At 52.0% G+C, this 15,045-nt stretch overlaps 8 protein-coding genes across 8 annotated transcripts; 3 read left to right on the top strand and 5 right to left on the bottom strand.

Moving 5' to 3' along the window:
* Window positions 1–13: 13 nt before the first annotated feature.
* AFUA_2G15450 (uncharacterized protein) lies at window positions 14–973 on the bottom strand (the record flags this gene model as incomplete). Its single annotated transcript, XM_750787.3, has 2 exons — window positions 133–973; window positions 14–82 (listed from the first exon to the last, which is right to left on the bottom strand). Exons 1-2 carry the CDS (start codon window positions 892–894, stop codon window positions 14–16), a joined length of 831 nt encoding a protein of 276 aa, XP_755880.2. The 5' UTR covers window positions 895–973.
* A 1,390-nt stretch (window positions 974–2,363) lies between these two features.
* Window positions 2,364–3,780, top strand: AFUA_2G15440 (putative integral membrane protein; the record flags this gene model as incomplete). The annotated part of the gene is made up of 4 exons (XM_750786.3): window positions 2,364–2,695; window positions 2,785–2,895; window positions 2,944–3,408; window positions 3,463–3,780. The coding sequence occupies exons 1-4, from the start codon at window positions 2,549–2,551 to the stop codon at window positions 3,778–3,780; spliced, it is 1,041 nt and encodes a 346-aa protein (XP_755879.2). The 5' UTR covers window positions 2,364–2,548.
* A 553-nt stretch (window positions 3,781–4,333) lies between these two features.
* AFUA_2G15430 (SDR family oxidoreductase) lies at window positions 4,334–5,134 on the top strand (the record flags this gene model as incomplete). The annotated part of the gene is made up of 1 exon (XM_750785.1): window positions 4,334–5,134. The coding sequence occupies one exon, from the start codon at window positions 4,334–4,336 to the stop codon at window positions 5,132–5,134; it is 801 nt and encodes a 266-aa protein (XP_755878.1).
* A 109-nt stretch (window positions 5,135–5,243) lies between these two features.
* Window positions 5,244–6,215, bottom strand: AFUA_2G15420 (glycoside hydrolase family 131 protein; the record flags this gene model as incomplete). The annotated part of the gene is made up of 4 exons (XM_750784.1): window positions 5,244–5,609; window positions 5,681–5,851; window positions 5,920–6,056; window positions 6,080–6,215. 4 exons carry the CDS (start codon window positions 6,213–6,215, stop codon window positions 5,244–5,246), a joined length of 810 nt encoding a protein of 269 aa, XP_755877.1.
* Window positions 6,216–6,605: 390 nt separating this feature from the next.
* Window positions 6,606–8,200, bottom strand: AFUA_2G15410 (putative MFS sugar transporter; the record flags this gene model as incomplete). Its single annotated transcript, XM_750783.1, has 2 exons — window positions 6,606–7,945; window positions 7,996–8,200. 2 exons carry the CDS (start codon window positions 8,198–8,200, stop codon window positions 6,606–6,608), a joined length of 1,545 nt encoding a protein of 514 aa, XP_755876.1.
* Window positions 8,201–8,343: 143 nt separating this feature from the next.
* On the bottom strand, window positions 8,344–8,760 carry AFUA_2G15400 (uncharacterized protein; the record flags this gene model as incomplete). Its single annotated transcript, XM_750782.1, has 1 exon — window positions 8,344–8,760. The coding sequence occupies one exon, from the start codon at window positions 8,758–8,760 to the stop codon at window positions 8,344–8,346; it is 417 nt and encodes a 138-aa protein (XP_755875.1).
* Window positions 8,761–10,466: 1,706 nt separating this feature from the next.
* On the bottom strand, window positions 10,467–11,810 carry AFUA_2G15390 (FluG family protein; the record flags this gene model as incomplete). Its single annotated transcript, XM_750781.1, has 1 exon — window positions 10,467–11,810. The coding sequence occupies one exon, from the start codon at window positions 11,808–11,810 to the stop codon at window positions 10,467–10,469; it is 1,344 nt and encodes a 447-aa protein (XP_755874.1).
* Window positions 11,811–12,503: 693 nt separating this feature from the next.
* Window positions 12,504–15,015, top strand: AFUA_2G15380 (uncharacterized protein; the record flags this gene model as incomplete). Its single annotated transcript, XM_750780.2, has 3 exons — window positions 12,504–13,095; window positions 13,155–13,946; window positions 14,594–15,015. The coding sequence occupies exons 2-3, from the start codon at window positions 13,676–13,678 to the stop codon at window positions 15,013–15,015; spliced, it is 693 nt and encodes a 230-aa protein (XP_755873.1). The 5' UTR covers window positions 12,504–13,095; window positions 13,155–13,675.
* Window positions 15,016–15,045: the final 30 nt, after the last annotated feature.

The raw sequence follows: 15,045 nt of genomic DNA, 5'->3' as shown, positions 1-15,045 counted from the left end.
GAAACATGCAGAATCATAGTTTGGCAGGTGAGGATTCCACGTCGAACTCGGTGGTGCAAAGCAAGAACGTGTCTCGAAGAGCCTGGATGGGATTAGCTGAGGAAAAATCATTCAAAGGAAGGCGCAATGTACAGATAAGCGATACTTCTCATTAATCGCTTGATAGTCCTCTCCAGCCAGCATATCGCAGAAGTGCCGGATGGAAGGGTAATGCACCAGCGAGATTTCGTTCCACCAATCTGTCTCTGGTCGATCGAGGCTTCCACGCGAGTCGACCTGGGCGGTCGAAGCGGGTCTGATCACATTCCCGACGAGCTTTGCATTCCCGCCGCGCTTACCAGCGACGGGGATGAAAGCCTGTCCGTATTGGTAGTAGCTTTTCTTTCCGTTGGGGTGGTGGAAATGCAGCAGATTTAGCATGGTGACGGGGCCATCGTGTGTACGCGTGAGGGTGTCCATGTAAGCGAGTAGATCTGGGGAGAGTTCCAAATTCTTTGAGGAAGGCTTCTGGTGAGCATTTGCCAGAGAACCGGTTAGAGGGATGGAGGAGGCGGCTCGTTTGAGAGATCTGTCGCGGTCATCGTAGTTGGATAGAAGCTTTGAGGGGACGCCGACGGCAAGACGGTACTCCTGTTGCACGAGGGGTTGGAGGTTAGGCGGAAGTGATTCACGGGCTGCTTCTTGGGTCCTCGAAGACGGCTGAAGGAGCACAAGGAGATCCCATTTTGTGGTCGTCAGCAGATTGGAGTCAATGAGGGTGGGAGGAATGACGATGTGTTGTGGACGAGAGGCGAGAATGATCTTGATGGCGGAGGATTGGCGGAGCTGGCGAAGAAAGGACTCGGCGGTGGTTGAAGGAGCAAGAGCAAGGAGATGCAGAGTGAGACCAGGCATGTTGATGAATCGTGCTACTGATATTCGTTCAATCCTATAACTATGTGATACTGGCTACTATTGATTCAACACAAGATCGTCAATCGTGATTGATGCTTTTATCTCAACCAGACAACCGAGGTAGATTACATCAAGAGTGCGGGGAATTTCCCGAGGGCCATTCTATATCTTGTACTCTATATTCGATAAGGTCAGGAAGCGAATCACTCGACTCCTCGCGATAGTAGAATTAGCAATAAGATGTGGATATTCACCTGTATCTATCATGCTGGTACAAGACCCAGGAATCGAAACAGTTTTACCTGGCTACGGAGTTAGCTCGACTCATATCGCGGTCGATGGCAATCTGCATCAGATCAGCCTCCTAAGTTCAATAACAGAAGATCCTCTCTTGGCAGTTCGGGTTTGGTCAGGGTTCCAAAAGAATGCGATCCAATAGTCCATGTCGCATCCACATATTCACACCGTTTCGAGCGTCGAGTTAGTATTACGTACGCGGTATCCGCCGCCGCGATCGAGGAGATGACCCGAGGAGCTCAAGCAGACAAGGTTGGATCCTCTGGGATGTCACAATAGACAGGAAACCAGTGCGACAACATGGTGCGACCTCTGAATTTAATTCAACAATTGCCCTAAGATCGATTTCCTTGTCTTCGATAGCCAAATGCCAAATGATCACAATCCCGACTACATCATCCCGTTTCCCGGGTTGAAGCAAGCTATGAGTAGGAGAAAGTTATATGGTAGCAGATCCAGAAGCAGATCAACAAGCAGATCGAAATGAACTGGGGTTTGTCATGCTATATTACGACGTGCTATTGAAGAATCGACAAGACTAATGGACAAACCTGCATGATTCATTCCAGGTATCTCGTACCATGCAGTCCAGTCCATGCTCAAGTCCACACTGCATGTCTCATCAAGTACCAGATTAGTCAAGACGGATGGCGTTTAACTTTGTTAGATCCGGATGTTTTCCCCTGAAGAGCCTTTGCCCCTGCTGCGGCTCTCAACGCCGCTCCCAACCCAGACCAATCGACATCTGCTGGTCAGAACTTGAAGGCATGCCTCTGACATCCATGGTTTGGACATCCATCTCCACCCAAAACGCCTTCATTCGTGGCTGGTTTCCAATGACATGATCTGCAATGTACCAACTGGGTAATGAACCACACGAGGAGGGGACAGGGGATCCCACATGGTTGGTTTCCTACTAAGTCCATGCCTTACTGACGCAAGTCTGATCGATCACTGCTAATGTTGTCGAGTATCCGTATCCAGATCCCAACCATTCCCAATCGACGCCAAAACAGCAATGCTAAGGTATTGAGTCTACGCAGTAATCCGTATTGTGCGAGTCACAATATTGTGTGCCTCGGCCCCTGCGACAGGTACTCCGCTCTCTGTGCTTCGTACCATAAAACCGCCCAAAGCCTGGGCCTCTTGGGAGGAGACGCATAGGCCGGCATGGCATCCATGGCACGCTTCAACGATTCGCAATAGTAAATTCTGGCTAACTAGACTAGAGTTTTCTCTCTGCCGATTATTCAACTGATTATCCTTATTAATGGATTCGGTCGCTCGCTCTCTGTGCCCATGCTTTCTCTGACCAGTCTCTCTTCAAGCTGGTCGTCACCCATGTCTCGGCGTCACCATGCTCAACGGTCGCAGTGAGGCGATTGTCGCCGCCACCTCTGTCTTTCTGGCCCTGTCGCTGGTCACCGTATGCCTGCGATGTTTCGTTCGTGCGCGGGTGGTGCGCGCTTTTGGCCTGGATGACTGGACGATGGTCGCCGCCATGGTAGGGTTTTTTTTTTTTTTTTTTTTTTTTTTTTTTTTTTTTTTGCTGCGCCGAAATTGATGTAGTCCAGCAACGAGCTGACGAGTAAGGCCCTCAACCTAGCATTTGCCATTTGCACTCTCGTGGGTTGCTCTTATGGAATGGGCCAGAAGCAGGATTACTTTCGATCGCGCCCGGACTACTACCGTCGGGCTCTTCTGGTATGAATCCTAGGTCGAAAGACAAATCACCCCTGCTAAGAGTACCAGTGCTGGTGGCTCGGTCAATTCTTCTATATCATCACCTGTGTCGTCGCCAAACTGTCCATCATCATCTCCCTCCTGCGCATCACCATTAACCGAGTGCATATCCTCATCCTGTATGCCGCCATGGGGGTGGCCCTGGCTGTGGGCCTGTTGTTCTTCTTTTTCACCATGTTCGAATGTAAACCGGTCGATTACTTCTGGAACCGATCCAGCAAGCCGGGCTCGTGCCTCGATGCGGATATCCTCATCGCCATTGCGTATACCTACAGCGTGGGCGCGGCTATTACCGATTTCACCATTGGAATATTGCCGGTATTCATCATCTGGTCGCTGCGCATGAACACCCGGACGAAGATGGCCATTGCAGGAATTCTAGGGATCGGATGCATTGCCAGCGCGGCAGTCATTGTTCGAATTCCGTTTGTTCACAATTACAAGGATCCCGACTTCTTCTATGCGACCTACCAAGTGAGGCGATCACTCCGAGGCTGATGGGAACAAAAAAAAGCTAACAACTAGCAGATCTCAATCTGGAGTAACGTCGAGGCTGGACTGGGCATCACGGCAGGTTCGCTGACGACCCTCCGCCCTCTGGTTCGCTTCCTTCGTGACGGCTCTTCGGTCTCCCGAAGTCAGCAACGAACACCAGGCTCATTTCCACTATCCGGGAATATACCCAAGGGACTCACGCGCCGGTCGAAGCCCGATGAGGGGGTTGACGACGCCCGTCGGCTCTGGACGGGAATGGCGGACGAAGAGTATCAGGGCATCACAACCACGATTATTACAGGGAGCCATCCCACAAAGCGGGGAGAGAGCGAGGACAGTCTAACTGGTTGATTTATATCAGTATTTATATGAGTAATAGATTTGGGGTTCATTGCATCATAGGTTCCACTGCTCCATGTGTACCACTACCCCTTCGCTGGTACCTCCTTACCCCTCTGCAACTCAATTCACTTTGAATTTCTGGGTAAGGATCACGTTTGGTTTATGTCATAACAGCTAGCGAGAAACTAGCGAATGGGGGGGATTAAGTGCATCGTATGACAACGTGGACAACGCTTAGGAAGAATTGACTAAGGGTTAGCAATCCCTCCCAGAACAATCAGATGCATCCAAACAACAAAAGACCCATTAGAAAGACGTTGGTCATACCTTACTGATGCTTGACTGATGATGATTTTCTCCGAGGGGCTGAGTTAGCGAACTACGAAGGTCCTCCCTCAGTATGCACCCTGTTTTAGCCACTTCATGACATCATCAATGACCATCACTGCTCCGCTCATTCCGGGGGATATAAACTGCCCCCTTCTTCTCTCATCCATCAAGTTGCCATCATAATCATCCCAACATTTGCCGATTTATAAATAAAACGATACTACTGTCAAAAATGCCTATCCCCGTCCCCGCCGCCTCCTCCCTCCTCGACCTCCTCAGCCTGAAGGGCAAAACCGTGGTGGTGACCGGCGCGTCCGGCCCCCGCGGCATGGGCATCGAAGCCGCCCGTGGCTGCGCGGAAATGGGCGCCAACATCGCCCTCACATACGCCTCCCGCCCGGAAGGCGGCGAGAAGAACGCAGCCGAGATCGCCAAAACCTACGGCGTCAAGGCCAAGGCCTACAAGTGCAACGTGGGCGACTGGGAGAGCGTCCAGAAGCTGGTCGCGGACGTGATCGCCGAGTTCGGGCAGATCGACGCCTTCATCGCGAATGCGGGGCGTACCGCCAGCGCAGGGATCCTGGATGGCTCGGTGAATGACTGGGCGGAGGTGATCCAGACGGATCTGACGGGTACGTTTTACTGCGCGAAGGCTGTCGGCCCGCACTTCAAGGAGCGGGGCAAGGGCAGCTTCGTCATCACGAGCAGTATGTCGGGCCATATTGCGAACTATCCGCAGGAGCAGACGAGCTACAATGTGGCCAAGGCGGGGTGCATTCACTTTGCCAAGTCGCTGGCGAATGAGTGGCGGGATTTTGCCAGGGTTAACAGTATCTCGCCGGGGTATATCGATACCGGCTTGTCGGACTTCGTGGACAAGAAGACGCAGGACCTGTGGTTGAGTATGATTCCCATGGGCCGCAACGGGGACGCGAAAGAGCTCAAGGGCGCGTACGTATATCTGTGCAGCGATGCCAGTTCCTACATGACGGGGACGGACCTGCTCATTGACGGGGGTTACTGCATTCGTTGATGCGATCCCCTTTTTGCATGCACTTTTTTCCACTCTCGAAATTCCAACTACGGAGTATATCTATAAGAAATACACCTATGCTACGTTTCGGCGAGCGCAGGCAATTCAATTAAGCAGAAGGCCCCGCTACATCCGTAGTCACCTCTCCACTCTCTATATAAACCCCCGACCAGAACCAATCCTCCGCAGCAGCGGTGGCCCCGTTATCCAACCTCAGCTCCCCCACATGCCAATCCTGAGAATCAGTAAACGTATTCGCACCAAGATTCTCCACAACCTTCTTCAGCGCCTCCGCCCCAGTCGATGCCCACAGGCCCACGGTCTTCGCATCGAAGTCGATATCATACGCAAAATTGTACCAGGTCCCGGGGACCAGCTGCGTCTCCCACTTCGTCTGTCCGCCGACCATCCAGCGGAGGGTATTATCATCGGCAGTGCCGCTGAGCCGGCCGTATTTGAGTTCCGTGAAGTGGTTCTAACCTCTCATCAGCTCAGAAAGTCTTTCAAAAAAGAACAGCTGGGTGCTGTGGGAGAAAGGGGGGGGACCTCAAAAAAAGCAATCTGATGCTCCAGACTCGGATCCGGGGCGTTGGTTGCCAGTGTCGACACCGAGAAGTGATAGTACAGGTGTCCCTGGCCTAGGTTGACGCCTGCGGCTTTCTGGGGGATGATCTCGCTGCGCATCATCGTTTGGCCGTTCCAGGAGGAGGAGGAGTCCTTTGTCTCTCTCGTTAGTATTTGCATTTGCATTGGCAGACCGATAGAGGAAGAGGCGGAGGAGGTACAATGGTGATCCGGATGCCCTGAGCATCGACCTTGGAGGCTGGGTTCTTGAATGCAGGCGAGAGGCTTAGGTAGTGAGAGGTTGGCTGCGAGCCGTGGATGTACCATTGGTACGGGGGGATTTGATTAGACCAGGACCCTATTTGATGTCAGTACACTTACTGTGTATATCTATGGATACAAGTGAAAGGGGAGGGGTACATTGGTCAAAGTGGTCGACGGTAAAGTTGGCGTCGAAGAAGCCGTTCCAGATCACGTCGCAGCGGACGAGGGGGAGGAAGACGAGCCAGGATTTCATCTTGTCTTGATACGATGAGTCTTAGTTGTCTGTGGAGTTGACCAAAAGTGATGGCCATGTTTTTATATACACTGACGTGTCTCATGCTGAAACGCCTAAATCGACAATGTCCAGAGACATCGGGTTTCATCGGATCCTTCAGAAGTCAAATGAAGTACAATAAAGTAGCCTAGAATGCTCTGCGACATCTCATACTGTTCGTCAATCCATTCATCAAAATCATATCATGCCAGATGATCTGCGTCTCAGATTCCCAAATCAAGAAACGGGGTTAAATATCCTCTTGAGTGATAATGTCCTGCATTTATCCAGCGGACCGCTGGCCCGACACTTGGCGAAATCCCTCAGGATCAACCCAATCAAACCGCGAATCGTCAAAACGCTGACGATTCAGCCCTTGGTTAATTTGAAGTGGTCGTCCCCGGAGTCCGTCGCGACGTCGACCACCTCGGCAAAATGCATCCGGGGCAGGCTGCGCGCGACGCGGGGCGGGTCGAAGATGCTCTTTGACCGGATGAAGATCTCGTCGATCTCCTCGAGGGTGCGGCCGTTGGTCTCAGGGAAGAAGAGGTAGACCGTCGGCACGATGGCTGCGTTGAGCACCGCGAAGATGATATAGTACTGGTACCCGATGGAGTTGAAGCCGACGGGGGTCACCTGCGCCAGGAGGAAGTTGAAGGTCCACACGGCGGCCGTGGAGACGGCGCTGATGGCCGCTCGCAGCTGCAAGGGTGCGACCTCGGTCGCGTAGAGGAAGGTCAGGCCCGAGTAGCCGACGGTGAATATGAACTGAAAGACAAACAGGAAGATGACGGCGACGACGGTTGCGCCCGTGTTGTCCGTCACCGAGGTGGTCCCCGCGAGGATGGCCATGGAGAGAGACATGGCAGCCGCACTCCACAGCATCAGGGGCCGCCGGCCCAGCCGGTCGATCGTGAAGAAAGCCAAAAACCCGCCCAGCGGCTGCGTCAGGCACATGGCTCCAGCGAGGATGCGCGCATTGATCGCGCTCATGCCCAGGTACTGCTCGAAGATGGTCGTCGCGTACATGCTGATCAGGTTGATCCCGCACATCTGCTGGAACATCTGCCCGCCGGCCGCGAGAAGAGTGCGATTGAACAGCCGCTGCTCGCCCATCGTGAGCATGCTCTTGAACGAGCCATTGCCACAGATGGACAGCGAGAGCTCAATGTCGCGAATGTCTGCGCTGACCGACTCCGAGTCCGGCTCGACATCGGCCAGCGCGGCAAGAATCTCTCGGGCCTCCTGAACTCTCCCCTTTTTGACCAGCCATCGGGGCGATTCAGGAAAGATCACGATGAACACCATCACAGTCAACAGCAAGACAATCTGGAACGCGAGGGGGAAGCGCCACGACACCGATTTGCCGGTGATGAAGTAGAAGCCAAAGTCAATCCAGAGGGATAGGGAGACCCCAATGCCGATGAAGATGCCGTCGGTCACCACATGCGCACCCCGTTTGCTGGCTTTGGAAATCTCCGACTGCCACACAGGCACCGTCGCCAGATATGCACCGGTCCCTAAACCCAGAACCAGTCGCGCCACAATGAACTGAGCAAAGTCGAATGCTGTGGCCATCAGAACCGCGCCGACGATTGTCACGCCGGATGCAAGAAAGACCACCTTACGGCGGCCCAGGCGGTCACCAAGGTAAATGCACGACAGGGAGCCAAAGATTCCCCCCACGGTGAAAAGGGCCACAACGGTTCCTCTGATCATCAGCCACTCGAATACTTCAACAGTGGATGCAGTGGCATACCCTGAATGGTGGAGTTGTAATGTTGCTGAGCCCCGGTGGTATTGACCGTATCAATCTGGGGAAAGGTCTTGACGAACGATTCGAGCGTCAACAGACCCCCGGCCACGCTCAGGTTGTATCCATAGGTAACAAAGGCCGGACACACGACCAGACAGATGATGGCCTGGCTCAAGGTAGAGCCACGGAGGCCAAAATAAGGCGCCATCTCAGTAGTGAAGTATATGCAAGCACTGCAGGTATCTCAATCTCAAAGATGGCGAGTCTGAAAACAGAAACAGCAGAAACAGCTATCAGGCCTTCAATGCCCCGCTCTGACGGGTCGTCCATTGCCAGAAATGACAATTGCATTTATATACCGGACGTCCCATTTGTACGGTCATCGGCGGGTGCCGGGGGAGGTGATACACCAAGTGGACCAGTATTCCCCAGAATCTCGCTTGGGGCTGTTGGCTGGCCGATCATCGGTGCTTGCTCACCTTTTCCAGTTGCCTCTAGTGCGTTTCCCCAGATGGAGGATGGGGGTGCCACGTTCATTGTGAGGTTCTTCGCCGTCTTCCCCAGAATTTGAGCGGGACTGAGATACACAGTAGCAGCCGCAAGCTGACGAATCGTTGCATTCGAAAGAGTAAAAGAAATTCCAGCCGACAAAACGCCCAGAAGTGAATAACAGATTCTCGGGTCGGTCAATCCAATCGAACGGCTGTCCCCGCATGTTAGTCTCTTATTGTAGCCGAATCTCCACTGCGCTGGTTCAGGTTCTGCCATCGGACCTGGCCGATTCGAGGATGCCTCGGCCAGTTTTCATCTGACCGAATGGCTGTCTGGAAGTAACTCCAGCCACTGTGATGACAGTAATAGTGATGTCTCCAGATTCAACAGCTGCAGCTGCAGGGTGATGCACCCCGCAATGCTGAGTACAAGGAATGATGTAGGGATGGATGCGGGCATGTCCGCGCCAAGAGCATTGCAACTACCGGGACTAGGATTCGTTAGAGTATCAGCATTGACCTTGGTTGCTGTGCTGGAACCAATATGCATCAGCATGCAGTGCTGGCACAATGGCATACGCAGCGGCAATCTGGGCGCTGTGGAAGTGTGGAACTGGAGCCATATGCTTATATACAGTGGTTGGTCTACCATTGTATTAACATATCCCAAATCAGATATTTGCTTCAAGTTGTCTTTCCATCTGCTTCCTCCATGCTGGATCATCCATCTTGAGTGGTCTCCTTCTATATGCGGACCTGATCGGGACAATATTGAAAGCACATTCCAGGGTTGCCTGTCATTGATTATTCGTGCTTCGGACAATGATATTCGACTGTATTCGCAGGACTAGGTTGCCACCGTTTGTCCCAAGCAATCCGCATCTTCTGGAGAAGAACAAAAATGATATTGTCCTTGTCTCTAGGAAGCAGTGCCCGCAGAAGAGGACACTGGTTCAGTCTGTGCCGGTGGTCAGGGTCGACGTAGAAGAGACGGTGTATCCTTTCTCCACCGCATCGTACATGAGCACTTTAGCACTTTCCAGGGCTGTAAAAAAGGGGTATACAGAGGTTCCAAAGTTGCTACTTGCCTCCAACACTCAGATACCTCGCAGCCGAGTCGAATCTGACCTGGAATGGCTTTAACGCTCAGAGGCTGGCTTCCATGATGCCTTTGTGTAAAGTTTTTTGCCGGGACTCCATTGATTTCGGCGACGTAGAACGGTCACAAGAGCATGATGCTCTCGCCCCTGGAGCATGGGTGTGTAATCTGAAGACCAGGGATAGCAATATTCGGTCAAACCGCTGTGGGCGGCATGCAAGAACCAGGAGAGAGTGGTCCGATTACTGCTAGAGAAATAGACCTCAATGGACAGACATGATATAGTGGGAATGACGCTGCTGCACTACGCAGCGCTGAATGGACATGGGGCGGTGGTTCGCCAGGTGCAGCTGATGCTGGACAGGGGCGCCGATTTACAGAGCGGGAGAGCGCTCGAATGGGCCCTTGATAGTGGACCAAAAATGAACCTGAGATTCTTGATGAGCAGGCCAATTCGGCATCGAACCCGGATCCATGGTGTTTGCAGCTTGCGCCGAATGCATAAAAGGTGACAGGATCAGCTCAACAAGAGGGGCAAAATGAGGGCCAACAGGAGGAGGAGGAGGAGGAGGAACAGGCATCCACAAACAAAACAACAGCAGTAATTAAGCGAGCGTAGATGTTTTGCTCATGTCATATCATATTGGGATTTGCTTTTAGATATCATAGGATGATAGTAGTTGAAGCTTGAGAAATCTGTCGCGCATGGTGCCTGTGTAGGTAGTATCTTCAAACTCATAAGTACTGCGCTCCATCCACACAGGCAGTCAGCCTCCCATAGACCTAGGACTGTCAACGGCCAGCTGTGTTTTCTCCGCAGTCCGCCATCGGCCTCCTCTTGATTCCCTCTAGTATCCGAAATGTCAAAAAGGTGAGCTGTCTCCTCAGTACCTCGCGATCAACCAGTTCCTTCGATCGTCCTCGGCCATCTGGCGCAGTATCTTTGCCTCCGTCCGCTTGACCATCAAATATGTGATGATGATCATGTGGCCACACAGTTCGCGTAAACCAAGGCCCTTCTCCAAGTCATTCAAACTCTCATCGAGTGACTTCGGCAGGATCGTATTGATTCCCAGGGCCTGCCGTTCGCCCGGGGACAGCTCTGATGCAGATGTCACGCAGTCACCTCCCCGCAGAGGCTGTTGACTCCGCATCCCATCGATTCCAGCGGCGATCATTGCGGACAGAGTGAGATAAGGGTTTGCGAGGCCGTCAGCCAGCTTAAACTCAAAATGATTCTCCTCGATGCGACGAAGTGGAACTTCCTTGTTCTCCCACCCCCAGGAGGCGTATTCGCCGCCACTCCAAAGACCAGGTGCGACACGACTATAGCTGATATCTTGAGGCAAGGAGAACGCCATTATGGCGGGCATATGGTACATAATACCTGCGAAGAAAGATTCTGCCTTACGGACCCAATTGTCTAATTCACCCACGGGATTTACGGACATATGTACGTGGCCGCCGTTACCGGGATGGACGGATGATGGGCGCGAATACACTGTAGCATGATATCCGAACGAGTTTGCAACTCGTTTGATGGTCTCACGAGCCCTGATCAGCATATCGGCGGCCTGGATGGGCCTCGCAGGCGGCAGGACAAACTCCCATTGTCCCGGTGCCGCTTCGGCATGGAACTGCTCCAAGGGAACATCTGCCATAGCCAGCGTCCGCGCAATGGTCTCCAGCATCTCCAGCATCGACTCGTCGTCGGCGGTCATACTGGACCACGAATGCTCGTAATTGGCCATGGAGAACCGCACAGCCCCATTAATCTTCTCAGCTTGCATGAACATCACCTCGATTTCAAAGCCGACCAATGCTGAGCACTTCAGCTCGCTCAACAGTGTCTCCTCCAGATATCTCAGTCGCGACCTTGCGCACTGCAAGCTATGCGTGCCGTCATCGTCTACAAAGTCGCACATAATGACCGCTCGAGTTCCATTGGATCCGGGCTGGCAATATACGGTCTCAAAATCCGGTCGCAACCAGAATTTACCCGACGCGAAACATCCTTCGGCGATAACATCGCCGGGACCCAGGAGGAGTGCGACTTCCGGAATGGTGATGAATTTGCCCTTTTGCACCATGGCTTTGAATCTCTGTATGGGGAACATGCGCGTATAGACTAGACTGCGGTAGGACATGAATTGTAGCCAGACGAATTCGACGTTGCCATGTTTGGCGACGAAGTTGTCCCACCCGGACGTGTGTTGCTCGATGGCCATTGCGTCTCGCAACTTGTAGATGTTCGTTTGATGATGAAGTGAAGAATGGCGAGAGTTGTGTAGGCGTCAGTCCATGTGAAAGACGGAGGGATGCGAATCCTAGACCGCCAATCTGTGTCGCACTGACTGTGGCCGGGGAACGTAGACGCTTACGGTGTACACCAATCAGAAGAACATATCAGGGATTGCAAACAATTGCTTGCATTAGCTCTATGATAGTCCATCTCTTATCAGTTCATGGCGTGCTGCTGGGTCATTCAGTCCGGAATTCGGTCTCGACTATTATGAGTCATGTACTCAGTATATTATTGTCTCCAATGAAGGTGTTCAGGCATGTAGCCTGCAATAGCAGGTACCTTAATATCACCTCTCCATTTCGGCAAATGGGACATACTGAAGAGCGGATCGTTTGGTAGAGGTTGGAAAGCAGTCTTCTGGCAAGGATGATTTGAGGTTGTTGTGTGGTTACCCAGGAGATAACTTTCTCCTCATCAGAAACTCCACGATCTTTGTCCTTCCCCAAGGTCAACTCATCAACTCATCAAATCATCAAGTCTCTCCATTGAATAAGGATCAGCAATCGAAAGGTAGGCGACTAAGACCACCTTACGAAAAAAAAAAAGCTTCAGTGTTTTACCCTTGATACATCACAATTGGGATCCCATTGGCTAACCCTCGTTTCCATCATCTTAGGAGCCTCTGGTCTTTCAGCCAAATTCGATTGCTTGGGTGAGAGTTTGACAAAAGACTCGACCATGCAGAGAGGGAGTGCGCAATCTAGTTTCAGTATGGTTCATCGCCCACACGGCCCCACTGCAGTTCCCAATGATTGATTGCGGCTATCGTTTCTCGGAATAGGGTCCCGCGTTCTGACTCGTTAAGGTTCGACCAGGAGGATTTAGGGGGTGCGCTTCTCAGATCTATGGTGACTGCAAGCAGCCTGGCACGTCCCCGTCATTCACCTAATCTGACTAGAGACGGAGAGGAGTGGTATTGGCGGCGACTCGGAGTGACGACAGTACTATCCGAGTTCCTGTCCGCCGTTCTCTCACTTCTCAGGATCGATATAAATCAATGCCAAAGGCATAGCTATCGGATTGCACGCACTGTCACTGCAAGAGATCATCAGTCTGAAACCCGCCGTCTATTATCTGAGTTGGCGGCTCAGACGCTTAGGCCTACAGGCTAGAATCCCAGCCTACTCCTCCCAGCTTCTGAGGGGCGATTTCCGCGTTCCAGATTATCGCCGTCACGAACTATCACTTAGTGATCATTACGAGGCCGTGTACGGAGTACCTGAGATGACCCAAACTTCGGGTCTTTCCCCAATCTGACTTCAACCAGGTCTCACCTAAAACTCTCTTGGCCTCTAGAGTGTTCAGATTTTTTGCCCCACCATTCCCAGTTTACAGTTCTCGAGGTCTCACCCCTCGACATGGCCGCGTGGATATCGGATTTGGTGCCATGAAAGGTTAGATCGCGGAAGTCGGAGGCATCACTCGACATACCCAGTGCAGGACAATGGTTCTAGATCAAAAGACCTGCTCCCTTGTTCGCTGTTTACTTTGTGCTATATGCTATATAGCTAGCTTGACAGCTCTTACAGCATGCTCTTATACAGAGTTCCGACTTTTTAATGACCTTCGAAATCAAGTCAAAGCCTGTCTGGTTCTTAGAGAGGCACCCAGGAGTCATCTTCAGGCTGGCAGCGTCTTGATTCCTTCCGGTACTACTATGGCACTCAACAAGTTGGGCGTTCTTGTTCGGATTGAATATCTGTCCCTTGCCTATTGATAACCAAGAGACTTCAATCCGTGGTCAGCTAAAGGGCTGCGCAGGGCAAGTGCCAAATCCAAGACGTCACGATGCCCAGCTCTCTGCCCCTCGTCGACCGGGCACTTGCGATCTTCGTGGTTTCTGCTGTGATGATGGTAATTTCGGCCGTGGCAGTTGTTCTACGTAGCTTTGTTCGCTTGTACTTGGTGCAAGCCTTCAATTGGGATGATGCTCTGATGACGAGGATGCTGACAATATTTCACCAGTCACTCTTCGTAGTTTTGGGAATATGTTGTATGATTGGCACGCTAAGCGGAGTCGGTCATAGAATGGTCGAGTTTGTGGGTTTGGGGGCATTAGGTGAGCTTAAAAGATCGTTACTGGTATGCTGATTTTGCGTTACCTTGGATATCCTTGCTGATAATTACCTCAGTGGTGGTGGCTCGGTCAGATGCTCTACATTTGGTCGTCTGCTGTCGCCAAAGTATCCATATCCATGACGCTCCTTCGTTTAACCGTGCGAAGATTGCATCGCATCATTCTGTGGGCCGTCATTGCTCTTAGTATTATCATTGGACTCATGTTCTGGCTCGTTCTGCTGCTGGAATGCAATCCCGTCTCCTATTTCTGGCTCAGAGTGGACCGTTCGGGAACATGCTTGTCCAAAGACGTTCTTCTGGCAATTGCCTATCTGTACAGTTCGCTCACTATTTTTTGCGACTTGACTCTCGGCGTCATGCCCGCCCTGCTGTTATGGGGTCTGCAGATGAATAGGAAGACAAAGATCGCCCTTGGCGGGATTCTCAGTCTGGGAGCTGTGTAAGTATCACCTGGCAAACCGTTTTTCGTGTGCCAATGCCATCATCGTAGACTAATCACCCATCTTCAGCGCAAGTGTTGCAGTGATTATCCGATTCCCATTCCTTCACTACTACAAAGATGATGACTTTTTGTGTGAGTACATTCGTTGATTCGGCCCATGGACCCTGCTAACGTCTGGCGAATAGACTCCACCTACCAAATCGCAATCTGGTCTGTAATGGAGACCGGCCTCGGCATCATAGCCGGCAGCCTTGTCACTCTTCGCCCACTGTTCCGCTGGTTTCTGGACAGCAACCTGTCCGAACGCCACAGACGCGGTACCAAACGCAGCGACAGACAATACCCGCTTTCTAGCTTACCGGATGATCCACCGAAGGAGTCTCGCGATCCAAGCTACTGGCGCCCTGACCTGCCGGAGGAAGTTCCCAGCGTTGTGACAACCATCTCGTCACCAATGGTACGAAGCCATCTGGATGACGACCACAGCAGCCAGGAAGGACTGAGCGTTCCTGAGGACTCATGGGCCCGTTATCAGGTCAACATCCACAAGACGTTCCAGATTACCACCGCACCTTCTTGTTGCCAGTTATCCTTGATCCTCACTTAGAAACATAGAGATTACAATGTATTACATGTC

This window comes from Aspergillus fumigatus, chromosome 2 (genome assembly GCF_000002655.1).
Source record: "Aspergillus fumigatus Af293 chromosome 2, whole genome shotgun sequence".
NCBI lineage: Eukaryota > Fungi > Ascomycota > Eurotiomycetes > Eurotiales > Aspergillaceae > Aspergillus > Aspergillus fumigatus.
The sequence above is the reverse complement of the archived record's forward strand: the minus strand, read 5'-3'. Positions and strand labels throughout refer to the sequence as shown.